This window comes from Heterocephalus glaber, unplaced genomic scaffold (assembly GCF_053883595.1).
Source record: "Heterocephalus glaber isolate CG9 unplaced genomic scaffold, H.glaber_assembly_v1.0 deba00000281, whole genome shotgun sequence".
Lineage (NCBI taxonomy): Eukaryota > Metazoa > Chordata > Mammalia > Rodentia > Bathyergidae > Heterocephalus > Heterocephalus glaber.
This window is the reverse complement of record NW_028258139.1, coordinates 23270114-23297095: the sequence shown is the minus strand read 5'-3', so window position 1 is coordinate 23297095 and position 26982 is coordinate 23270114. Positions and strand designations below refer to the sequence as shown.

General features: G+C 49.6%; 1 protein-coding gene across 1 annotated transcript; it reads right to left on the bottom strand.

Moving 5' to 3' along the window:
* On the bottom strand, window positions 1-26982 carry Oc90 (otoconin 90). Its single transcript, XM_087184947.1, has 12 exons — window positions 26961-26982; window positions 23849-23905; window positions 21696-21897; window positions 16969-17081; window positions 14214-14342; window positions 14012-14053; window positions 9148-9201; window positions 7162-7254; window positions 6831-6854; window positions 6134-6305; window positions 3131-3237; window positions 1-523 (listed from the first exon to the last, which is right to left on the bottom strand). Exons 1-12 carry the CDS (start codon window positions 26980-26982, stop codon window positions 228-230), a joined length of 1311 nt encoding a protein of 436 aa, XP_087041073.1. The 3' UTR covers window positions 1-227.

Here is a 26982-nt window from a genome sequence, read left to right as displayed (position 1 = left end):
TCACGGATTGGAATATTTATTGGGGAGCCATTGTGCACCTGGAACATTGAGAAGTATGTATCATCCAACCTCTCGTGGTGCCCCAGGCACAAGAACTGACAAACAGCAGGACCCATGTGGCCAGGCAATTCGCTGGCTCTGTCCCTCGGAGCCTCTGCCAAGGTTGCATTGGACAGACAGGACTGCAGGGCAGAACTGCAGGGTATGTCAGCCGTGCTCTCTGGGGTCTAACTTCCATGGGGCGGCCTGGCCACCACGGGACCAAGCGGCCGTCTCAGAAATCCGCTCCTTCTGAGGCCTTCTGTGTGAAGTGTGGCCTCCTCACTGTTCTCCTCAGAGCTGGAGCCAACAGAGGAGGCCGAGGACCCTCCCAGCACACTGTCCTCGCACAGCGTCTGCTTGCCTTGGCACTCGCGTCCATCTAGTGACTTCAGACTTTGGTTAAAGGAGGCGGAGGCCATGCACTCGGCCGCTGTCTGGTCACAGGCACAGAGCAGCTTCTCACACAGGCTCTGCCCTACACCTAGGAGGACAAGAACAGAATGGTGGGTGTGAGGCATCACACGGAGCACAGGACCTCCATGGTCGCCTGCTCACCTGCAGCCCTGCCCCACAGCCTGTGTCCCTTTCCTCCATGAGATCTAGGTACACTCTAATGGTAGTAATCCAGCCTTCCCCTCCACCAGGAATAACTTGTTTTCTCCCAGTGGACTCACCGTCCTCTACCTAGATTCAGCTTGGCATCTCCTCCTCCAGAATGCTTCCCAGAGCACCGGGCTAGAGGAAGTATCTTTCCTATGGGCGCCCATGAGCCCACCGAGGCTCTTTCTCCACAGCAGGTTACGAGATAATCACACTGCAGAGTAGCTGTCTACTTCAATTTCTGCTTTTCCATCTCGATGAACAGAGAACACTGAATGCGGACCTCACCTGTCCAGGCACCTAACTTTTATCCTCAGCTAGTATTTCCTGTGTTCGCATTGGGAACTATTTGTTGGCTGAAGTAGTTAAGTCTTTGGATGACCATTTCTCCGTTTGTCAGATGGAACTTCTTGTCTACCCTACTCTACTATTAGGTCATAAAATACAGGATGGTTATATGTAAATTATATGTAAATTTAGGGTAATATGTCTGAAAGTCTGCCCATTGAGAACAGACTTGTACTAAAAAATTACTTGTTTATCCGAAATTCAGATTTACCTAGGCTTCATGCATTCTTGTTTGCTAGCTCTGGCAAATCTGCCCTTTTTTAATGCCTAGATTGCATGCAAGAGGGTAGCTTGTTGAAAATGCTGGGCATAGATGGGCTTTCTGCAAACAGAGTCCTCTGTGTCTATAGTTTTCATTGAAGCTAAAGGACTATGTTTTGCATCCAATCTTACTGTGAAGTGTTCATCGTTTTTTCTGTTTCCACCACATGGCCTTTATCACCACATGGCCCCCAGATATGCTGGTTGCATTCTAGCAGGAAGAAACAGAAGGAAGAGAAGGTAATGTAGCTGGGGCCAGGGCAGAGTGAGACATACTGAAGCCTGGGCTCCAGGGTGACTGTGTCCTTCCCCTGCACTTACGATGGCAACAGCACATGCCAGGCACCAAGCGGCCTTCATTTTCCATCACCAGAACCTGGCACTTGGCCCAAGACCCAGTGCTCCCAGCTCAGAGGGCCCAGACCGCATGCTGTGCAGGGGTCCCACTGCAGTGCTGCTCTCGCAGATCCTGAGCTACTGGAGGGCAGAGAAGGAACCTCCAGCCCCTCGGTGTGGCCTCAATCTGTGTCATTCCTGGGCTCTAAACCCAGTCCTGGCTCCTCTCCCCTGTAGGAAGACACGTCACTGTCTTCATTTTGCTCATGGGTCTTTTTGAGCTTTTGATCTTATGCCTGCCTGTCCACCCCAGCTTCTCCCTCTACCACAATCAGGCCTTCATCTCTACCTTCTGCTCCAGCATTACAGACACCGTGTTACTCCTAAACTGCCGAGCACTGCTAAGACATAGTGTTTCTCCTTTCCCTTTCCTTGGACTTCTCGTTTGCTCTTTGACTCCTGTCAAATCTTACCACCCTGCCAACTGCTCCCACAATCTCGGGCCCTCCCTGGCATGCTGCAGACTCGAAATTCCTTCCCCTGGCCCCAGAACACCTGTCAGCACACACCTCAGGGAGCACAGAGGTGCAGCCTCTCTCTCCCTCCAGGGTGGGAGCTATTCCAGGCAGGGTCATGCAGGTTTGTTACTTTCCTAATCACCAGTGAGGGTTTGTTGGGGAAGGGGATAGCTGGCTGGATGAGTGCCATGTAGCACACAGCTCCCAGGACGTGCCAGCCGTAAACGACAGCACAGAGCGAGACGGCATGGTGAGAGACAGCAGAGGCGGGAGGAGAAAGAAGAAAGGCCCAGCCAGTGGCTTCCCAGACAAACACGAGGAGAACAAATGCTTTCAGGGCTCTTGTGAGATTTCAAGGGAAGCATCTTCTTTTAAGTTGCAAAGTATGAGGGAAATGTATCTTCCGTCATGTTTGAAGAAGGAAGAGCAGCTGAGTGTGTACAGAGCCAGCTCTAAAGCGAGCTCTGATGTGCTCACCACAGGGAGGCAATTTTCAGACTATCCCAGCTGGAGGCCTTGGATGCTACGGAAGAGCCCGGTTTCCACTCCAGGGAGGAGAGGAGCTGAGGGCCCTCCTCTCCCTTTAACCAGAGCTGCCCCTCTTCTAATGGGGTTCCTTAGAAGTCCTCATTGAGAAAGGGCCTACTTCTTAGGAACAGATGGGGGAAGGTGAAGAGCCCATGGGAGACCTCAGCATGTTTCCCAGTTCCCTTTCTTCTGCCTGTGTCACCTGGGGCCTCGTAATCTCTGCAAAGTGGGAGGAACATGAGCGCTGCCTCTCATGGGGTTGCCAGGTTGCTCCAGGGGCTTTCACCCAGCTTGGTGACTTAAGGCCACTGGCTCAGGCTCTGGAAGCAGAGCCAGGCAGTGGAACAGGTGCAGGATGTGGGTCTCCGCCTTGGGAAGAGCATGCAGTTGTGTTATAGATGAAGATGTGCTGGGCAGACAACCAGACGCTGAGCTCCGGCCGGCCGGATGCCCACCTGCAGGAGGGGAGAACTCACCGCCTGGCCAACAGCACTTACACTTGGGTGTGTGGTCCACGCACAGCACCTCAGACCGAGGACGCTTCTCCAGCAGGCAGCCCAGCCTCCTCACCTGCTCCAGGCAGCAGTGATGGGACAGGCAGCACCTAAGACCAAGGCAACCCTTTACCACCTGGAGCTCTGATACCCAGGCCTGCTTCTCCCACACTCCCTGGAGGAGCGGGAGAAACCAGTGCCTCCCACCCAGTGCACACGGTGCTGACGAATACAGCCCAGGCCCATTCTGTGTGGTTGGTTGGGCTGCGTACTGCTCAAAGATGTCTTCTCTAAGGCAGCATCCGTCACACTGGTGCACCTTATTATTTAGGGTTTTCTTCTTGTGGTCTCAGTATGACACCGTTGATGGCAAACATGGTTGATTTGCATTTTTATTACAGCAGCAGATGGAGTCTTTCAGGAAGGGATACCTGCTGTTTTTTCTTCTTACAGGAAGGCTCCCTGTGGGCTAGCAATGCCCCTACTGTATCCTGCCTTTCTCAAAGCAGAATAGCTGACCTCACATCTTCAGGGCACCCTCCCGAGCCCTCGGCCTCTATGAATAAGAACTGCTTCTGGGGCCGAGTCCAGCCCAGGGCCTCAGTGAGCCTGGGAAGGAATCGTATCTTGCTTTTAGATGCCCCCACCTGGCCGACACAGACCCCATCTTTAGAGTTCCCCAGCCAGGCCAGATGGACATCTTAGCATGGCGGCATGGCTCCAGCGTGTAGGAGCTAAGTCTTCTCTCTCCAACTCTTCCTTGTCCTTTAATACTCTCAGCACCCCTTGGAGACCTGCAGCTTTTTGCTTTTTTCTTCTTCTTCAGTACTGGAGATTGAACCCAGGGCCTTTGCACTGAGCTACATTCTCAGCCTTTTTAATATATTTAAAAAAAATTTTTTTTGCGGTACCAAGGATCGAACTCAGGACCTCGCACTTGCGAGGTAGGTGTGGTGCCATTGAGCTAAATCCCCAGCCCTATTTTCTTTTTAATTTTGAGATAAGGTCTCGCTAAATTTCCCAGGCTGGATTGGAAATTGCAATCCTCCTGCCTCATCCTCCCAGAGTGCTTGGATTACAAGTGTGCACCACCATGCCCATCCTCTCTTGCAGCTTTTAACAGTCCAGGTATCAGCTATACTGACCTTATTGCCTGCAGTGGGGGGACCACCCACCTCGAATGCTCACATTGCCCAGTGGCAAAGGTCAGTGCCTGCTGCACCAGGCTGCTGCCATACAGAGTCACAGGATCCCATGTGAACATTCGCCAGGATGGGGCGGGAAGCACTTCACATGACACTTACACCCCACAATCAGTGGGTCAGAGACCGTGGACATTCTCTCAGCAATCACTGATGTGGTCCCTAGTGCACCTGCAGTTGGAAACACACTCCTGGGAGACGCAGTACCAGCGTGACTAACCCCACTAGCAAGGGCTCCTCCTGTGGTGTTCAGTCTTCTGGTTTCTTACAATGGCTGCCAGGAAGCCATTTCACACCTCCCTTGGCTGACTGGTCGTAGTTCCTATTTTTGTGAAATATGGTCAATGTCGACCTTCAACATCATCCCCACTTCTTCTCAGAGACTGTAGTTGGCCAGGTTCCTATCTGGGTCTTCTCACTGGGCTATGGACTCAGGAATCTAGACACTGTTGGCATAAAATTTGCTACAGTTTCCTTTATTTCTTTTTCAGTAATGGGGACTAAACCCAGGGCATTCACACTGAGCTTCTTCCCCAGCCCTTTTTTATTTTTACTTTTTATTTTGAGACAGCATCTCACTAAATTGATAGGTTGCCCAGGGTGGGTTTGAATTTACGAACCTCCTGCCTCGGCCTCCCAGAGTGCTGGGATTATAGCCGTGTGCCACCATGCCTGGCTCAGCAAAAGCTTCCTTAGGATCTCCAGGTACAAGGTAAGTTTTGAAGGTTGCCCCCAGTTTCTAGCCCTGGAAGCCCACACAGGCTGGACAATAGCTCAGCCTGATGGTGAACTTGGGGGGAAGCACCAGGGTGGAGGTGGGCAGTAGGCTATAGCCCAGTAATCTTGCCCCCAGACACTCCTTGGCCTACAGCAGCCCATGTCCTCCATATTCCTGCCATTACCACATCCTTTGCCGAATTATAGTTAGCTTTGTCTTTTTCTCCTCTCAACTTCGACCGCGACTGTTGATCTTGCTGTGACAACCACACCACGGTTCACAAAGGACACACACCCTGCCCATGGCAGATCTTTCCAGTCTTTGAAGTTGCCAACTTTACTTTCTGAGTATTTCTCAAACTCGGGTGAAGACTCCCATGGTTTCCTTTGTTTCTTCTATTCCATTTGCTACATTGGGCAGTATTTTTGTCCATTTGTCCATCTCTTCACCAATCAAAACCTCTATTGGACCCAAGCATTTCTTTGTTTGTTTTTTCTGCATCATTTAGCTATAATCGTTTTGTAACTCCAGTGCCTAGCATAGAGCCTGGCACAGAATAAAACCACAGAAAATCCGGGTTGAATGCATTTATAAATGAATGAATAAGTTAATATATGCATTGGTGAAAATTCTTCCAAAAGTGATAGACACAAAACTTGGAAGTTTTACATAACAGTTGTTGAGAAGCTGATTTCCGTGTGGCCTTCTGCGGGCAAACCAAGGGGACAAACAAATTCTACATGTTAGTTACTGCAAACTGGGTCAGTGGGGTGGGGTGGAGTGTCTGCCCCTCGGCTGTCATAGGGGAGGAGCACTTGTGGTTTTGCTTAGGGTCTCTAGCCTCCCAAATCAAGAGATACAGATCTGTCTGTCTTGCTCTGTCCTAGATGAATGACCTCAGGTACATCACAGTAGGCCTCAACTGCTCATCAGGAAAATGGGCCCATATGCCATTAAGCCACTCTGCAAGAGAAGAAATGCACAGAGGAAGGTCTCCGAACCTAAAGCACAGTCCAGCGGAGACGAGGGCTCTGCAAGTGCAGGCAGTACTGGCGTCAGTTGGAAGCCTCCCTCACCCAGCCATACCTGTCCAGGGCATCCCTCGGCTCGCCTCGTCCTTCTCGGCCGCAGTAACAGCCATGATATTCGAACTCCTCTGGGCACCGGGACGTCAGACAGAAGAGCATCTCTCCAAGCTGCTCCATCACCTGAGTGTCATCCTCGCTTCCCACATGCAGAAAGGTGAATCTGTCGCAGGCTGATTGGGGACAAGGACTCTCAGGGGAGCAAGGGAGGCCAGAGCAGCATGCCAGGCTGCACAAGGACAGAAGGACACAAGGAGGCACCAGGGAACCCGGTCCCCCAGCTCGGATTGCCACTCTGCTGAGAGAATGGACTCTACAGGGTGCACTGTGTCTGGGAGAGAAAGCCTTTCCCGCCCAACTTCTAATTCTCCACCAGACCCACATAAAATCCCTGGAGGGCTGGGGTTGATCAGGACCAGAGATGGTCTCTGTACCACACAGTAACACTGGGCACAGCCTCGCCTCCTGGGGAGCCCTGTCCTCTTGGGCTTTGGGGGCCACATCCAGTTAGCACACTTGATGGGCTGCATTTCAGATCCTTTGATTTTTTTCTCCATCTCTGGCTTCAATGTGTGTGAGTCTGTCTGTCTGTCTGTCTTCCCCTATCTTCCTCCTCTGCTCCAGCTGTCAAGCGCAGCTGTCTTCAGAGCTCTGTGCTGGATTCAGAGCAGGCTTGCTCAGCTGTCATTCAAGTCCACCTCCGGGTCCAGCTGCCTGTGACCCTCACAGGAGGAGCAGGGCTCTTGGTCAGCATCAGAGGAGGAGGGGACATGGGGAGGACTGTGAGCTCCTGTCCCAGGCTTAGCCTCACAGCAGCAGAGCAGCAACAGACAAGCCGCATCCCCTTGAGCCCACTGTGCTCATTCAGGAAGGGGAGGACGCCTTCTGGTCACACCCATGAGAGGTCACAGTCGGAGAAGAAGGCTTAAGGTGCTCTGTGAAAGCCAAGCATTGAATCGGGGGCAGGGAGGATGGAGCCTCCTCTGATCTCTGACTTCAGCTTACCTCTGCTGGTAGTTTCCACAGGACGGCTTTCAATGGATGATGCCACCAACCCCGAAGAGTTACTGCCAGCAGGGCCAAGGGTCACAGCCTTAGCTGTGGCAACGATCTCAGCAGACCCTGCAAATGCACACCTTGCTGGCTCAGATTTCAAAGGGGCTTGAGAAGAGATCTGCTCATGGACACAGGGTCAATGTCAAGTGCAGATGGGTACATCAGAACATGAAATAATAGCAGAGTGTTCCTCACCCTCAGCTGGCAGGCATCAAGGCAGGTTCCAGGGGTCCACGAAGTCTACAACAGCATTCCCAACAGTCATTTTATGACTGCCTCAATGTGGACATGAGCAGTGATCATTAATTGTGACTGTCAATTTGACTGTACTAAGAAATTGCTAGCAGATTAGCAAAGCACATTTCTGTTTGTGTCTGAGGGGTGTTTCCCGAGGTGATTGCCATGTAGGCCAGCAAACTGGGGAGGGAGACACACTGTGACCATGGGTGGCATCAACCAATAGGCTTACAGCCCATAGGGAACAAAAGTGAGAAAAGGGAACCAGAGAGAAAAGGGACAAGAACACACCCTTCCAGGTCACACCCCGGGACCCCCCTCCTCATCCACCTCCTGATGGCAGATTCAACCATGAATTTGTAAGCCATGCGGTCCCTTTGCAAATGCCCACCTCTGAGCACAGGAGACTTTCAGGAACCTTCTACATCTACATCAAAATAGGAGTCTACTCTAGACCACCTGGAAGGCAGCTCATGAGGGGCAGTGTGGCAGCTGCCCAAGCCTGTGTCTGTGCCCTTTTACAATTGTGCACCTGCTGAGTGACTATGCCAGGGTGGCGAACCTATGGCACATGGGCCGCAGTGGATATGCAGCTCTCTCTCTGTTGGCACAAGAGCCAAGTCTATGAGGTTTTTTTTCTCTCTCTAAACTACAACCTCAGTATTCAGGTTTAATGGCAAGGTTGGCACTTGGTGATAAATGAGTGGGTTGGGGGTTGCAGTTTGGGTACTTGATCCCTAAAAGGCCTGTGGACTATGCTCCCATCAAGTGAACAGGCAAAGCAAATGGTGGTAAGAGAGTCAGCCACCTCACAGGACACGATTTTGTGTCCTCTGCCTCCACCCCTCTATTTCCTGATTGAGCCCTTCAACAGCTTCTCAGCCTATTCAGAATTAAATGCAGGTCCTTCTGTGACCTGAAGGCTGGTCGGTTATGTCCTTTGTCCAGTGATTCCATTTCTAGGCATCTGACCTGATGAATTAATCCTAAACAGGTTAGCTTAAATAAAGTGCACATCCATTATACATAATAACAAAAAGCTCTGGGAGGCTGCAGTAGGAGGGTCACAGGCAAGCCCAGCCTGGGCATCTTAGTGACTTACTGAGACCCTGTCTCGAAATAAGAAATTAAAACAGGGCTAGGATGCAGCTCAGTGTGAAGGCCCCAGTTTCAATCTCTGGTGCCTCATTAAAATAAATAGTTGTAAATATTTGGTTAAATAAATTATGTTTCCACATAAAGAATCATTATACAGCTACGACTCATGTTGCATAAAATATTTGTCTGGGAAGAGCATTACACTGTATTAATAATAGAACTCAGACTGAAAATCACAGCCATCAGATGAACTTGAGTTCATCCTATTTATGCCCATTGATTCACTTTGCGGGGAGGAGACTAGAAAAACTAGCTTCAGATATTAAAAGTGTCTATCTTTATATTGGGGAATTACAAGTGAATTAAATTGAAAACTAAATACAGTTTTCCGCATTTTTCTAAATGCATCTATCTGTTCACAAGATAATTTTCCATTTCTTCCTGCTAATGGATCTTTTAATTTCATTTGTGTACATTTTTATGGATGGGATGTAAAAGTAAATTGGTTTCAGTGATTGCTTCCATTTGGGGCATAGCCCCAGGGTTCATTTGCAATGTATTGATTTTGTAGATATACGGAACACAATGACATGCAAAAAGGCAGGAAGAACCAAGGATGCCTACCTGGAGCAGGTGTGGCCTCAGCAGCTTCCATGCCTTGCAGATCCTGTCTTGGCCCTGGAAGAGAAGAAGGAAGGGAGGCAGGTAAGTGCCACCTCGGGCCTGCAGCCGTTGATATTCTGAGGTGCAGGGGGCCCATGAGCTGCCCGCTGTCCTGGTCCACCTGCGAGAGTGACATTCCCTAAGACAGCTGGTGACATCAGGGGTCCTGCAGAGCAAAGGGACCCCCATCACAAAGGCTTACTGTCAGGCGGAAGCAAGCGAGTGCACTGAAAAACACAGGGACTGTGGCTTCTCCAGAATTTGAAGAGAAAAAAGTAAAAGAAAACATAAGTTTGAACAGAGGAGCATGTAGGCTACAGGCAGCAGAGTTGGAGCGATCGGCCTGGTTTTCTGTGTGACTCTAGGAAAGCCTCGGGGCCTCCCTCCGCGTCTCTGTAGAGAGTTCTCCGCAGCTATTAAGCTCCCACTGCGTGCCACATACTCTGGCAACAAGGGCTTCTTTCTATTAACTCAGTGAGAGACAACCCCACGAGTTGGCAGCGTTGTGCTCCCCCTCCTTCAGAGGGGAGGAAGGGGACACCCAGGAGAGTAAGGTCACTTGTTCAAGGTCACAGAGCTAGAAAGCAGCAGGAAGCAAACCCAGGCCACCTCAGGCCCTATGCTAGTCCACATTTTCACTTATGGCCGCGCCACACAGAACAGGAGATGGTGAGCAAAACTTTCTCAGGACAAGGAGGAGCTGCCTGCCATCGAACGCACCCCAAATCAGACAGTGACGGTGCTTTATGAAGATCGAGTTCACTGATGTGGACACAAATACCCTACCAAAGAGAGAGGATCTAGACCACCCTAAATTGGGACTGGTTATTCTCTTCAAAAACAGAGCCTGGCTAGTATAATCCCAGTTCTCTGGGAAGCTGAAGCAGGAAGATCGAAGTACACACCTCACCTGGGAAACTTAGTGATTTTTAATATATTGAAAAGGGGCTAAGGAGTTAGCTCAGTGAGAAGGCCTTGGGTTCAATTCCTAGCACTGCCAGGAAAAAAAGGGAAAGCTATGCACTCAGATCCAAGGACTGCTAAGCCAGGCCACCTGCACAAATGACACTGGCCCTTGTCTGTGACATGAGTCTGATGATGGGCCCTGCAGGGCCAGGGAGGATGTACTCAGAGAGGGCACGTGAGGGGTGTCGGAGCCATCAACACCAAAGAACCCATTTACTTATTCTGAGGAATCAGCAAAGAGTTATTATCAGTTACTTACCTTTGTCAATAAAGGATCCATGGTTCTAATCACTTCAAGGAAAGTAAGTGGTTAGGTTAATTCTGCTGATGTAATTTGACATAGATACTTTCAGGTCAGACCATGTGCCCCATAAGTCACTCCTGGGTCATGGGAAGAAAACAGTCTCACAGCCCAAAACCTGAGGTCAGAGGCCAGGCCACCAAGCTACTCACTGGATGACTTTGAATTTCTAAGCTCGCTGAGCCTTGGTGTCCTACATATTCTGTAAAATGGGTATAACAGGATCTCTTCCAGCCCCCACTGAGACGAGGTCACCAGAACTGAACCCCCCCACCACCCCCCCGGCCCGAAGTTCCTTCTCTTACCTGTTCTCCCAAGAGTGGTCAGTCTCTCAGCTCTGGTCTCAGCAGCCACTGTGAAAAGAAAACCCCTGGCTTCAGGTATGGACCCACTGGGTGCCCAAGCCAGGCAGAGGTCAGCTGCAGGAGAAATGGGTCTGGACCAGAAGAGAAATCCCGTGGCAACACAGTCAGGGACTGGCTGCTTGTTGGTGCTCAAATAGGACCTCAGGGCACAGGGACCAAGCCAGGGCCAGGCCTGAGTGCAGGCAGAAAGAACAGCAAGTGGCACCTCTGGCAGTGAAGTTAGAAAGGCCTCTGGGAAGGTACCTGTGAGGTAGTGTGGTCTAGAATTAAGGACAGAGCACTGTGGTCTCAGTCCCAGCCCTGCTACTCAGCTGTGTTTCGGACAATTTCTTTCTGCATCTCAATTAACTTTCTCAAAATGGAGATTGCACCAATTATTTCCTTGGACTATATGAGCATAAATGAGATTACATGTTTCCAGCAAATGCTCCAGCACTGCTTTTGTGGTATGTGCTGTTTTGTGGAGCTACACTAGAAGTCCCGGAAGACACAGGACCCGAATCTCCTGTCACTTTCATTTCACCCTCAGCCACACTGAGGAACAGCCACAGTCGTGCCTTTTCCAGGGCTGGTGAACTGTGGCCTGGCCCGCAGCCCATTTTTGTGAACAGAGTTCTCCTGCAGCACAGCGTCTGCTACTCGTGTAAATCATCTAAGGCTGCTTTCGTGCTTAAATAGCAGAGGTGAGTAGAGACAGATTCCACGGCCCACAAAGTCCAAAATGGTTAGTCTCTGGCCCTTTGAAGAAGTTTGCTGATCCCACTGTCTATAAATGAAGGAAGTGGGGCTTTGATCGGTTAAAACACTGTTCCTCAGTCACATGGCCGGAAAAGGTTCTATCTCATTTCTGGTTCCATTCTCAAGCCTCATTGTGTCCTTGCATGATGGCAAGGATGGTGACAAGCTCTGCTTCTTGCCCTCTCAAGCTCTCCCAGCCGGACTAGTGGGATTCTTTCAGAGCCTGTGATCAGGCGACCTGTCTGGGGGACACTGGCACGCACTGGCGAGGCCATGGGTGTGAGCACATGTGTGTACACCCACTCCCTTCCTCCAATTGGATCTTAGACTCCTTGGAGAACCCGAGTGCCTTTGCATCTTTCCCAGAGATAAATGCTGCACTTTCTTTATGCCACAAGGTGGTCAGAGCTAAGCCTGAAGCACTCAAATGTTGAACAATGTACTGATTTGTGAATATTTTGTGATTGTTCGATGGGGCCATGAAGCCCAAAGCTGACCCTGTGTTTGGAGCTGAACAATTGTCCCCAAGAGAATGGAACTTGCTGCTGTCAGTCATGCTAGGCATGGTCCTTGCTTGGGCTGAAAATACAGTGAAAATTTCCCTCTGGGCCTGGCCCCCAAGGCTTGGGTATGTGGGAGCTATTGGAGATGAGATGCCCTTCGCCAGTCGAGGGACAGTCAGGCATCAGCCAGACCATGGGCTTTGCTTCTGTCCTCCTGCTGCAGCAACAGTGGCAACAGAGGAGAGAAGGAGCAGACTCTGGGAAGTAAAGGGCAGATGACCTCCCTAGGGGCAGCTGATCAGTAAAAATGCGCACTTTGCATGCTGCCTGTGATTCCACAGGGTGGGAACCAAAGTATAAGACAAAGCTGAGGGAGTAGGGAAGAGACATGGGGGTCATGAAGAACCCAAGCAGGGGCTCTGGAATACACTGGAGTCTGCTCCATAACAAAGCAGGCAGGGGATACCTTAGGGGATCTGGTGCCAACAAGTCAGGGGAGGGCACAAATGAGAGAGAGATGTTGGGGAACAGCCAGCCCCCTTCTGCTCACCTTCTCCTGAGAGCACTGTCAGGCTGGTGTCCGTGGGTTCTGCAGGAACCACTGGGAAAAGAGACCCTCAAATAGAAATGACCAATGCAGCAAGTGTCGGAGAACAGAATGGGGACTGCTGGACCAAGGGAGGAGAGGCTGAGAAAGGTTCCACCAGGGAAAAACTGTTCCTTCTGTCTGAGGGGTCCCTCATGCTCTTAGACCTCCTGGAACATGGGCAGCCGGCAAGGCCAGAGCTCTGGAGGAGCCATAGCCACTGCTGGGTTTTGAGGGAGAAGGAGGTCTCTGCCAGACAAGGCTTAAAGGAATGGAAAGGCTGCAACTCCCAGGGTATTGCAATCCAAAAACAACCTTGTTCATGAGGGAGGGCAGATGGCAGAGAAAGAGAGCACTGGATCCAGAAGGCACAGCGATACAACATATATGCATACACACTTCACAGACACATTCATAGACCCCCACAATGCACCCCTATGTGCTGGCGCACACACACACACACACACACACACACACACACACACCTGCCCAGGCATACCCCACACACATGTACACACACACGTACCTATACCCTGACAATACCTGACACCTACACACACACACACACACACACACACACACACACACACCAGCTTGCTCTTTAACAAACACTGAACAGCTATTTCTGAGAGAGATGGCCCTGCCTGGGGAGAGGAGAGGTGATCTGCCACAGAGCATCTTGGACTTCCCAGCCCCAGGGCCCAGAGGCATTGGATCTGAAAGGTTGTGGACTCTGGTAAACAAGGAATGGCAGGTGCAAACTATATTCTGTGTTTTTCCTAAGACTCATATTTTAAAGAGAGACTCATCCTTTGCTTAGTTCAGCGGACAATTCCTAAGAACCCACCCTGTCCCAAAGAGACACACTTGGCAACCATCTTCCCCTCTACCAGCCCCACCAGACCCAGACTTCTGCTATGGGTTTTGGGGAGCATGTGGAGGAAGGGCGGGTGGCAGGATAGGTCTGCTCCTGGGAGGCCACCACATCCGGGAGCTCAGCCAGCACAAGGTCTTGTCCTGGTCGCACTGCATATTAAGGCTCTTGACTATCAAGTGAGAAGGGTGCACATCCTCTCTGGATTAAGTTTACACCTTGATCCAGTGCATGGCTAGGTCCATCTGTGGAGACCACCCGCATCCAGTAGCAAGGGACCGAGTTTGCACTAGGGCCAGTGGAGGGGAGATGTTTGACATGGGCTTATCTGAAATGATTTCCGGTCTCCTGGTCAGAGAAGTAGGGCTGGGCACAGTGCTGTAGATTGCTCCAGCCTTGGCCAGACAGGCTTGGCAGAAGACGTGGTTCTACCTGCTCTCACCAGCATCCGCCCTCCTCTCCCCTGGGAGCCCTCTTCCCCGGGAGCCTAACCTCCAGGCAGCAGTGTTGCCAGCTCTTTCTGGCTGGTTGTCTCTGAAAGGAAAACACAGAGGAAAGTCTGTTCAGGGCATGGGATATGGGGGTGTGAAGGTGTTGATGTTGCCATCTGCAGATGCCCAGCACTGGTTGGTCTCACACCAGCTCCTACACCCATCATCAGCCCCACCTTGGGGGCAGAGCCTGTTCTTCCTACCTGGAGTCTGAGCCAGGCAGAAGGAGGGGTCCAGGAGGTTCAGGGAGGAGTTGATGCTGGACCGAGCCAAGCACTCTATGGCGGCCTTGTCACAGGTGCACAGCAGGTGCTCACACAGGTCCTCGGACTCTGCAAGAGCAAGGCAGAGCACGGTGGCAAGATTCCCGCGAATCCCAAGAGTTCATGTGCGTTTCTGAATGTCACTCTCCTCTGCCTCATCATGTTCATGTCACTGCCACCTGCTTGGTTGGGCCGACCAGCTTGGGGTCACACCCAAGTCACCTGGCCATCCTATGGGCTTCACGACAACGGACTGAGAATCTGACCAGTCTCCACCTCTGCACTCCACCATCCACTCCTGCCTGATTGTGTCAGTAGCCTCCTAATCAGTCTCCTGGCTCCTCCCCTGTATCCAGTCTGTTCTCGTCCAGGAGCCAGAAGAATGTTCTGGAACTGTCAAGGGCACGGGTGTAGCTCCATGATAGAGTGCTTGCCTAGCCTTCCCAAGGCCCTGGGTTCAATTCCTAGTATAGCTCCAAAACAAACAAATGAAAACTCAGATCAAAGCGTTGTTTACCCGTTCAGAAGCCTCCCAGTGGCTTCCCAATGTCGCCTAGGAGATGCCAGAGCATTGTTTGCCTCCCCTCCGTCTCTTTCTTTTCCAGCACCCCTCTGTCCTTGCTGCTTCTCAAGCACACCGGGCACCCAGAGCCTCAGGGCCCATCCCTGTGCTCCCAGCTGGCACTGCCCTTCCCCCGACAGCCCCCGAAGCCACGGGATGCCTCCACCTCTTCCCAGGTCTTAGCCCAGCCCTCATGGCCTCTTCCTATTAAGGGGAGCCACCTTCCTAGCCCATCTGAGCTTTTCCCTGACGTAATTTCCTCCACACCTCGTTACCACCTCACATACTGTGTCACTTGTCTCCGGTAAGTGTCTGCTCCGTGAGGACAGTGCAGGGTCTGGAGGTGCCCCGCACAGAGACAATGGCCTTCTGCTGGTGTAGATGCTCAACACCTATCTGTGAGTGAATGGATGGATTCCGTTTTCTGTGCTCCCTGGGCACCTTCCCTAGTGGCTCATACCTGGCTCCCTTCCTTTTCTGCTGTTCCATGCTCCAGTCTGTCCTTGTGACCTGGCCTTGGGAGTCAAGTGGAGACTTTGGTTCTGTGATGCAGCAACTGTGTGACTTTGGGTCAGTTACCTAACTGCTCTTAGCTTTCATCTCCTTGTCTGAACATTGCAGGTGATGGTCCCCTCTAACAGGGCTGTCCGGAAGACCAGAGCTGCCATGTGCAGAGATCATGGGATACAACAGGCAGGTATACAGATGGCTCCAGCCTCTTACCCCCAGCACGCTCCATTGCTTCTCCCTTCTGTCCTTTGCCTACTCCCCTTCTTCTACCAGGATTGCCCAGAAATAGGAAACAAAATTCCCAGTGTCACAAAGTCAACAGTGTGGACAGCTGAGATTTTAATTTTCACGTGTCTGTGTCTAATTCTTACAAAGAGTTGCCACCATGAGCCTGTTTCTCTCAGAACTACCACCTCCATGTACGCTGCCAAATTCCTAACATGTGCTAAAAACTACATTAATCATTGTAAAGCACCACTTAATTTAATTTCCATAACATCTCCCTGAAGGAGGCTATGTCCTTCCCATCTTGAGTTCAGAGGGATAAGGTAACTGCTCCCCTGTTACACAATGCCTAAGCAGCAAGCGCTAGACCTTTTACAAGTCCTCAGGGTTGCTACAAGTATAAAATTGTAAGTCAGACACTTTTCAAAGTACATATGGCCAATAAGTACAAGGGAAAAGTTCAGCATCTTTGGTCATTAGAAAAATACAAACAAGTCAACACTGAAATTCCATCTTACTCCAGAAAGAAGGGGTATTCACCATGAACTCAAAAAACAATAAATGATGGCAAAGCTGTAGGGAAAAAGGAACCATTGTACACTGTTGGTGGGAATGGCAGACAGTACAACCACTATGGAAATCAGTAGGAAGAGTCCCCCCAAAATTAAAAATAGAGATTCCATCTGACCCAGCTATACCTCTTCTGTGTATCTTTCCAAAAGAGTGGACGATATCATACTACAAGGATATATGTATACCCATGTTTATGGCAGCACAACTCCTAATAGCTAAATCTTGGAAAGGCTTACATGTCCATGAACAAATGAAGAGCTAAAGAGAATGAGGTAGTTATACAGAATGGAGTACTACTCAGCCACAAAAATAGGTACATTTGAGTCATCTGTAGGAAAATGGATGCAGCTTGAGACCATAATGCTAAGTGAAATAAATTAGACACAGTAGGTTAAATAGCATATGCTTAGTTTCTCTTACATAAGAAACCTAAAGTCTAAGTCATTTAAAGAGTCAAGCAAGAGGCAAGTGATAGGAAACAGGAAGACAGTCTCTATGGAGATGGGAAGGGGATCTGGGGGACAGGGAGACAGGAGGGAGAAGAGGGGCAGGGCAAGTAAGAAGGAAAGGACCAAGATGTGGTAATCATATGTGCCAGTTCCCCACAGTGAAGGTACTTACTATGTGTTGCAAACGTACATCAATAAAAAGGGAAAATTGTAAGCCAGATTTTCTGCTGATCACGTATTGCTTCAATTAAAACAGATGGATTACACAGAGGTGAAGGTGCCACCCATCCTGCCTCAGGTGCCTAAGAGCCAGCATTGATGTTGCCAGCCGAGATGGTGATGGTGCAGGTGGGCCTGGAAGCCCTCAGATGCTCACCACATGTGATCTGCTTGCCGACACAGTCCACATCTGCACTGAGCTTGGCGGGGTCTTGGAGACAGCCCATCTCGGCGGCATCCTCATAGCACCTGCGGTGCTGGAAGCAGCAGCTGTTGGCCAGGGAAAAGGGGTGTGCTGAGAGCAGAGTTAGCGAGGGGAGAGGCAGCTGCCAGGAGCATCCGGTCTCTGGGTGGTCTGTGGTAGTGGTCTGCATGTGAACACACACACACATCATCATCATCATCATCATCATCATCATCATCATCATCATCATCATCTGCCACCTCACAAGCTCAGGTGGCAGATCTGTATTGCCCCTGTCTTACATGGGGGTGTCTGTAACCAGCAAGAGGGCCCTGGTTCTCAGAGCTTGGGATGTAGTCAAAGATGGCTCAGGAGGCAGTGAAGATTAAGCTTGGCCTGGTTCCTCATTTGAATGATAAATGTTTAGATGCTCCACTGATCACCACTTCCTGTCACTGTCCACAGGCAATGTCTCCATCTCTGCCTGGCCTCACACAGCACTGACTTCATTACCGCACCCCTGTTTGTTGATGGTGGCAGACGCAGCTCTATGATTTGCTAGGACTGACCAGGAAAAACAGTCAAGGCCATGTCGGGGTGTAACCTAACACTTGAAGGGAAAGTACTGACTCATGAGATGTCCTGGTCAAAGTTATGGATATCAGCAACTGTACAATAAATGGAAAGAAGAGGCAGATAGTCAGCAAAAATGACCTCCCCATTCTGTGTGTGATCCCTGCAGCACTTGGGGACAGGTGGTTTTATTCAGATTAAAAATCCACCTGTTTCTCTTTGTGTCCACACCAGGTATTTGGGATTTGCCACTTATGGCAGGCAAATGGAGAAAGAGGAAAGAGCAAGCCTTGTATTCTAAAGGTGAGGAATTGGTCCTGCGTGAAGGCTTGGCCTGGACGCCATCCCTTTGCAGTCATGAACAGGACAGCCTTTCCACAGGTCAGCTCGGGTTATCTCGGACAGTGTTATCACAGGGGACATGAAGGGGAGCACCGGGGTGGAAACGTGGCTTCTTTAGGGCCAGCGAGGGGAAGGAACTTCCATGAGGTCACACAGCAAGTTAGTGGTAGAGTCAGGGGACTGTTTTGACAGAGAATCCTAGTATACATCAGGCCCAGAGCAAAGTAGAGAACTAAAATACTATTGACCAGAAGAGGGTGTTTAGCTGCTTTAAGCAAAGAATGAAGCATGAATGAGACAATGGAAAGAATCAGGCGAGACTTCATTCTCTGCAAACTTTGACTGTAAATGGAAAACTGCTGGCTAAGGAGAGTGGGAGGCTCTGGGATCCAGTTGGCCTCGTGAGCCTTCAACAGTGTCTGCAGACCAGCCCGGGAGAAGGGTGGTGACTCAGTAGGCAGTGGGCACACAGCTGATGCCCAGCCTGGGAGTCCCTGCGTCTGGGCCATGAAGGGAAGGGTGGTGACTCTCCACTGCTCTTCCCCTATCAGGGAGCTTGCATTGTGGGGAGGGGGCTGCCCCCAACAAGCCACCAGCCCTGCCACTTCTGCGGGGGAGGGGGCTGCCTGGACTCTGAAGCCAGAAGTGGAGGATCTGAATCTGGTCTCCACTGATACCTGGGACTTGTCTGGGGCAAGTTATTTACCTCTCTTCAAAACAACTTTATTTATAATGAGTCTTGGAGATATTCACCAAGAATACAAGGGGTGATCAACATATATGGTTAATGTGTCAATTTAAACATTTATTAAAAGACGCATTGCTATTAATCTCCCTCTTGAAATATCCCCCTCACTTCTAAGACTCTTATCCCATGTTCTTGGTACTTTCTGAAGCAGTTCTGGAAGTCCTCTCTTGTGAGTGTCTGTATGAAAAGCAATCAAACCTACAGTGAATTCTGCTATTGAGGTGATCCAACTGAAAGGCAGGCTGGTAGAAACATTATGATGCGTCCTCATCCACCTTATTCTCCAGATCTGGCACTGTGCAACTTCTTGCTCTTCCCCAAAGTCAAAATGACCATGAAAAGTCAATGTTTAATCAATTCATAACATGGAGGCAACCATAACAGAACAACTAAAGATGCAAAAGAGGACTTCAGAACCGCTTTAGAAAGTGGCAAGAATGGTGGGATAAGTGTGTTCAAGCGAGCTGAAATATTTGAGAAAGGTTAATGGAAATGTATTTTTTTACTGTAATATTTTATAAAAAATTTTAAACACTATCTTTCTGTCACTCCTTGTAGGTAACATTCTTGCACATTCTAGGGCCTGTTCTAGGGACTTTATATTTAATGAGCTGGCTGTGAATGGAGAGTCTCAGGTCCGGGTCCCAGGCAGGACCCCTGTGCTGGGCTTGGAGAAGTTAAGATGAAGCCGACATAGGCTCTTCAAGAGGATGATGTGAACTGCAGGGCCTGAAGTTGGGCTGGCAAAGAACTCCCAATACCCAGACACCTTTTCAGCAGGAAGAGACACATGTGCTCCATAACCCGCCTAAGGTCAAGATGGTCACAGAGCAAGCTAACGCTGAAACTGGGAAGTCAGGTGGCTCTGGCAATACAGACAAGGCATCAGTGGAAAACATTGCAAAAAAGAAAAAATATACACAGACTGGTGAGGACTTTGGATAAGCCACTGAATTGTTCATGCTACCTGACCCACAAGAGTTTCTTGGATTCAAGGAAATGTCTATCTAGATCCTACTACCAGATAGGCACTCGATAAATGGTTGCAGTTATTTTTGGAATCTAGAGTGCAAATGCAAGGTCCTCTGGGAGTTTGGAAATCCCTGTCCCCATCCATCTAACTGTGCAGAGTAACCAAAATTTGGTTCAGCCCACTGTTCAGCCAGTTTGGGGTTATTGGTCCTTTGATCCTTTCTTTTAGGTTGGAGCCAGGGATGAATTCCTGTTTCATCTGTTTGACATCTAGGTTTAGAAGGTTGTTGTAACAAATAAGGGACATAGCAAAGGAGGGCCTGAAAGGAAAACGCACTCCCTAAGATGCCCCGGTCCTTGCAGAACCAACCTGTTCCCCCTGAATATCAGCGACCTTGAAAGTCGGGTTGCTTGTGGTTCCCAAAGGGGGAAACTGCTTTTTTGGTCTAGAGGCAACTTGCACTCTGTCTTGCAAATCCAGAAGTGGGACAGATTGGTTATTTAATTCTAAAGCCATTATTCTTTGTCAATTAAGAATATGTGACTTTTTAATTCATTGCTTTAATTATTTTTCATCTGGAGATTGTCAGCCTCGCCAGCCAGCTGATGCACCAAGGGGCTTCCTCCTGGGGTCAGTGCTGGGAGTACAGAGTGTGGCGAGAACCCCTCCAAGGACATGGAGGAGAGAGAAGGTGGGTGCTGTTCACCCATCCTTGCCTGTGAAGTGGGTGCAGGAAAGAGAGCCCCAGATGTCTGGGGAGCTCAGAGGCTGCCCTGGCACCTAGGAGTCAAAGCACACAGAGAGGGGTCCTCCAAGAGCAATGCCAGGGTGGCTGTGGGCCATCCAGTTGTCACCAAGGGGATTCTTTCCCTACCTGCTGTGAGCCCATACAGGTGAGAGGACCGGGTTTGGCCCCAGTGTAACATCAGCTGGGTGGGAAGCGATCCCCAAGGGCTCATTGTTGATGGCTTGATCCCAATACAGCAGTACTCAGAGGGGGCCCTAGAGGTGTGTACATCATCGGTGGATGGACACAGTAATGCAATCACAGTCCAGTGGGCTATCAGGAACTCATGGCTGGCTGGAGAACTGTGGCCCTTGCTCCTTCTTCTGTGGCTCTTCCCTACCGCTTTGCTTCCCGGATGCCATGTGCTAAGGAGCTTCCCTTCACCATGCCCTCCCACAGTCACATTTCTTCCTCAGAGCCTGAAAACCATGAACCAAATCTGTGAGCCACTAGAAAACTTTCCTCCTTTAAATTGATTTTCCCAAGTGTTTTGTCACTGTAATGAAGATCTGATACTTCATTGCCAATCTTGGTGGGGTGTTTGAATTTATACTGCCTTGAATGTAGGGACAGAGCACATCTGTATTGGCCACTTATTTTTTATTTTATTCCCCAGTAGACATTTCTGTCTTCAAGGCAGAAGTAGAATTCTATTGATCTCAGCCACAGTGCTTATATATTTCCTGTTTGGGGTTTATATTTGTTGAAAGTTGAATAGAAACCTTCAAGGTCACCTTAACTCTGGTGGCTAAAACTGCTTCATATGAAAAATAATTCTTGGAGCCGGGGATTTAGCTCAGTGGTTCCGGTGCCTGCCTTGCAAGCACAAGGTCCCAAATTCGATCCCCAGTAGCCTCCCCCCACAAAAATTCTTAACTTTGTTATGCAAAATATACAATTTTTTTTGTGGGGGGAGCTTGTTTAAAACTCATATTTCCAGGTTTCACCTAATGGTACCCTAAGTCAAGTGGCCTGGGATGGATTTCAGGAATCCACATTTTAATGGCTTGCTGAGTGGTTCTGGTACAGGTGGATCCAACCTCCGAGAAACACTGCAATGCAGCTTTGCATATTGGTCCTGACACAGGCTCCTGGTAATCGCTAGAGTAGAAACAGAACATGTATTCCATGGCAGAGGGAGAGAGGGAACCAGTCACCTGCTGGTTGGTAATGGAAAAAGACTTCTTCTGAGTCCCTAGTCCTGGCCACTCGCTACAGCTGAGCTCTGTCCAAGGTACCAGCCAGGCTCCCAGGTGCTCCCTGTGGATCCTGCTCACCTGTCAGGTTCATCCACAGGCAGCCCTTCCATCTCAAACCTGCAGGCACAGCCATAGTCCTCAAAGTCCCGGGGACAAAAACCAGCCACGCACTGCATGCCGTTCACGAATTGGAGCAGGAGCGGGAAGTTGCTGAAGACGGCCTGCAGCCAGCTGAAGTGGGGGCCCAGGCAGTCTGGAGGGGAGAAGGACAAGACCCCATCTCGTCAACTTCCTACATTTGGGACTGATGGGGCATCCGTCTCAGCATCGTAAGCACCTGCTGAGCACTCAGTGCTGTTCTAGAAACTAGGAAGCAGGCTTATAAGCCACGGTCCCACTGGTTGGCTACCTAACAACTATTTGTTTCTTCTTTCTTGATAACGAAAACTGGCAAGGGCTCAGAGAAGGTGAATCTTCTCCCTAAGTTTGTAATATGATCATTCTCAGCTGGTCATGGTAATCCCATGCTTCCATGCCAGTGGTTGGTCTAGGGCTAGCATATGACCCAGACCTAGCCAAAAATAAAGATAGATAGACCTGCAGACAGAGAGACAGACAGATGTCTGTTAAAGAATTCTGGAAAATATTCATTGTCTAATAGAGAATAAAGACATATAAAAAAGATCCTTTTTCAAATATATGTGTATTGTGACTGGAACTATAGCAACCACATCGAAACCATGAGACTCAAAGCCTAAATTAAACAAACTAGCAAACTAACAAGCCTGAAATGCTCAAGGTGGCAGTGGAGCAAGTTAGAGTGAGCCTTCTGGATCTCTGAAACCTGAGTTGAATTACTGCACCAGCTCTGGTACCTTCAGACCAGTAGAGTGAGATAATGAAGTGTCTATGATTTGAGGCACTATTAGTTTGCCAAATGGATCTCAAATGACACAGTGCTGGCACCATAAAAAAACCATAAGCCAGTGTAGAAAGAAAAGGGGTATAAACATACAATTTTGAGCACTTACTGTGTGCCAGAACTGCTCTAGCTAGTTTCAATAGAACAATAGTTAAGATTGATAGAGCGTTTAACATGTTAGAAGGAGTTTCCTTTGTCTACTGTGCCATAAACTTCATATTAGCCCTGCCAGGTAGATACTGTGTTTCTCCATTTCACAGGTGAAGACACTAAAGGTTGGGGACTTGCACAAGCCACCCACCAGGGATAGTAGTTTTCTCTAAAATTGGCAAGAAACAAAAATGGCCAGAAAACAATATTCAATGTTTCTGATTGTAAACTTCATGCTCATTCTCCCCATTCTCTATCTTGGTGATCAGGGGCCACTAGATGAGGTTACCTCATACTACTGATAATGAACAGAGTTGAAAGAGGGATCTGGGGAGATCAAGGAGCAGACTCTGGGGACCAGGTCTACCTGACTGTTCTAGTCTCCTCCCATCTCATTCAAACTTCCTTTTACAGGTTTTGTTTGCATAAAGCCTTGCCAGAAACAGAAATGATTCTATGCTGATGAACAAAGCCTCTCTGAAGTTTGCCCCTATATGTGTTTATGTACATAAGCTTTTCATTCAAGAATGCACTGGGCAGCTGCACTTGGTCATGCACACATTTCACATGTAGCATCACACCCAGCATGGTCCAACCCAGCAGCAGTTCCCACTATCCTCATTCAAGCCAATCATAGTCTCATCTTACTTTGAGGTGCTGTTTTCAGTTGGTGGTAGGGACCATCATGGTGTCCCAGTAGCTGCATAATAGATATAAAGTGATAAGTGGAATTGCTTGACAGACTTTAAAATCTTATGCTTCTGTGTGTACTTAGTAGGTGGTGGGGGATAAAACTACTTTGGTGTAGGGGCTCAGCTCTGGACTCAGAAGAGTGGCTCCCTTCCAGCTGTGTGGCCTTGGCCCAGTCATTTAGCTCTCTTAGGGTCACTTTTCTGTCTTATAAAACGGGGCACCACTCCCCTCCTGGCAGATCTGTAGGCAGAACAGTGAAGTAAGGAATATGAAGGCACATGGTAAGTCAGTGACTCACAGGAAACAAAACCATCCCTGCCCTTGTCAGACCCTATGACATGTCGGGAGTTGGGTGGGGAGGCAGCTACTCAGAGGCAGAGACAAGGCCCTGGTCATTTCCTCAGATTTCTTAAACATACTCCATGCCTGACACTTGGCAGATAAAAGCAATTTCTCTTTAACTTACCAAATATTTCAGCCACACTTTCCACATTCTTAAACACCCCATTGAAGATTGTGATATCTAAGTGGAAAAAAGGGAGAAGTCATCAAAGAGGCATGTTTTCTCCCTTTCCTTACTCCTTATCTAGCACAGTCAAACCTTTTCTCCTTTTCAAAGGACAAATTTGACCTTAAAGTAACTTTCTTGGATGCAGGTTACCATGGAAACCTGGTAAAGATGAACTGTGAACTATGTTGCTAGGCAACATTGCTCAGTGGTAAAATTGGCCCCTGGATGGTAAAGTGTATCGGGACAGGAAGAAACCATGAACTATAGCTGCTGTTGCAATATCCTCATCTTAGGGTCTCTAAGTCAGTGTGGTGACTCTTGTACCTGGGCTTATTTCTACTGGGCATCCTGGATAATATAGCTATGGATTTCACTAGGGATCTTGGTTCCTGAGGAGGATGAAGCTCCCAGGCCTTTGCTGCTCTGTGGTTGCTCTGTGGGAGACCCAGGCCCTCATCCCTGAGCTGCTGTGTGGAGTGCTTGAGGGCTCCACTCCTCCTGTTGAAGAGGGGTGGCAAGAGTCTACAGGTGGGTTCGACACCAACGAGACTACTGGAGAAATGCTTCTGAGGCCCCTTTGAACCACTTTACTCACAAATGTCACACAAGTAAGGGGCTGTAAGGTACATTCAGAAGGGTCATTTTCTCTGCCAATATCCTAGACAACTTTGTACGCAGGTCCCAAGAAAAGTTCGGAGAATTCTTACTCGTATTTTTTGACAGTCCTGGAGTCAGCTCCTGTGGGAGTTGTGGGGTATCCAGAGCATGGCCTCCTATAAATGAGAGAGAGAGAGAGAGAGAGAGAGAGGGAGAGAGAGGGAAGAACAGTCAGCACAAACATTGCTACCACCCCTTTCTGGGCAAGACACAGAGGTGACAACCAGAAAGACAGTGAGGATGCCTGAACATCCAACTCCATCCTTGTTTTGTCAGTGCCTGCCATGTGCTGGATGTGTATGGGAGCTCATAAAGGAGTGGCTGGGTAGCCCTGGTGTTTTGGGGTGACTAGCCTTCACAGTGGCATTCTGGCTGGGGATAGACAGATTTGGGGACTTTTTTGAAGTTGTCTTTGCATATGAAGCATACAATTCTATTTAGATGCATCTTTGTGTTGGAGTTTCTCAAGATTAACACCGGTGGAAAGAAGTAAAGGCGGGGAGGGGCCTCCCACGAAGAACTGTATAACTGAATATGAGGAGTTTCCCCATCATTGAAGTTATCCGGGATTCAGGCTCATCGCAGTTTCTGATCCTCACTCAAGTTTGATCCAGATAGTTTGGTGTGGGAATCATAAAAAATCATAAAAGCAGTTTGAACAAGCTCTGCAGCTAGTTATGAAGCTGATTGTTTTGAAGTCATACTTTGGACAATGTTTCTTCGAGGTATAATGACAATAGGGTGAGGGTCCCACACCCAGACTCGAATGTGGCCACCACCTGGCCAGCACTTCCTCAGGCTGGGCACATAGGTGAAGCCTGGACACAGTGGACAGAGATGGGAGCTGGAGCCCCAGTTTGGCCACAAACCTGTCCCCTGAAGGTTCATTCTCACATTTCCTCCCCTTGGTATGAAGCATGTGGGCGGTCAGAAACTGTCAGAAGACTTTTGTCTCTCTTCACCAAGTGGACAGCGGAGTAGCCCAGCCTGTCAGCTTGTCATTCTTCAGAAACCTTGTCTAACTGAAAGCAGCAAGAACAGGTGTTCATGGAAGCAGGTGAGGCGAACCTGCTCAGGAGGGCAGCCCGGGTTATGCCTGACGTGGTCCTGCTTGGCTTTCAATTCTCAGCCTCACGTGCAGTCTGTAGGGTTGGAAAGTGTTCTGTGGAGGTTGCCTTATAGACATCACAGTAGACAATGTTCAGCAGCATCTCTGGCCTCTGCCCACTGGGTGCCAGTTTTAACCTCCAGCCAGTGGTGCTGGGTGAGGGTATATATGCATGCGTGTGTGTGCACGTGTGCGTGTGCATGTGCAAAGGCACCACCAGTTAAAATCCATCAGCTAAAAGGAAGGGACCTGGGTGGGAGAGTGATCCTGGCAGACAGGGCCAGGGCCAGCTCTCTGGCCCTCAGCTCTGTTTTCCCTTCGGCTAATGTTCTGAAGCTGCCACTTTCATTGTCCTCTAATCAGTCTTTCCCTTTGGAGTTCCAGAGACCTGGCCAGGGGAGTCCCTGGCCCTCATTCCCAGCCTGCTCTGATCTAAGGTTGGGGCAGGTGCAACCTCCCTAGACTCCGGCTCATTCCCTGTGAAACAAGCGAAGCAGGGTCTGATGTCACCTGGGCCTTTCCAGATGGAAAGACGAGGACCCTAGACTCTGCCCGTGAGACACCCACTGATGCAGGAGAAGAACCGCCAAGGGGCAGCGTGTGGCTCAGAGGAGCTTCTCGAGGTCAGCGGGGGGCATTTGGAGATGATTTGGGGCAATAAAGAGTTTCTCAGGCAAGAAACATGGGGAAAAGGTAGAAGCAAAGAGATACTGCTGTGAAAATGTGCATCACGTTTGGGGGTCCTCAGTGGGTGGGCACAGCGGGGACCATGAGTGGCCTGGCTGAAACCCCCCCCCCCGTACAAATCTTTCCTCACTTCTTCTTCCAACCCTGGGGGACTACGGGCTCACTGCCAGTCCTCTGGCCTCCCATGCCCTGCACCTAACACAACACTTTTCATGCTGATCCCCAGCGATCCTTTATTTCTCTCTCCCTCCCATTAGACTGTGAGTCTCATAAGGCCAGGGACCTCCTCATTGCTGTGGCTCCAGGTCTGTCCAGGGCTGGGGTTCGGGAAGGGAGGATAAAGCTGTAATAGCAGAGGAGCAGAAGGACCAAGTGCCTCAGAAGAAAGGATTTCAGCTCTCGGAGGTTTGTCCTTATTGAAGGAAGGTCAAGGCTCCTGTGCTGTTCAAGAGAAGGCCTGGGGCCAATCGCAATGCCGCACCTGTCTCATCCTCCCCCAGGGGCCAGGAGATTCAGTAAAACTGAGGCTTGGCCCTGCATGCCCATGTCTCCTGACCCAGCATGGTGGACTTTCCCCAGTTTGGCCCCTGTGGCCTCTGCCCAGTCACAGCTCACCTTGGACCTCACACCCTGCCAT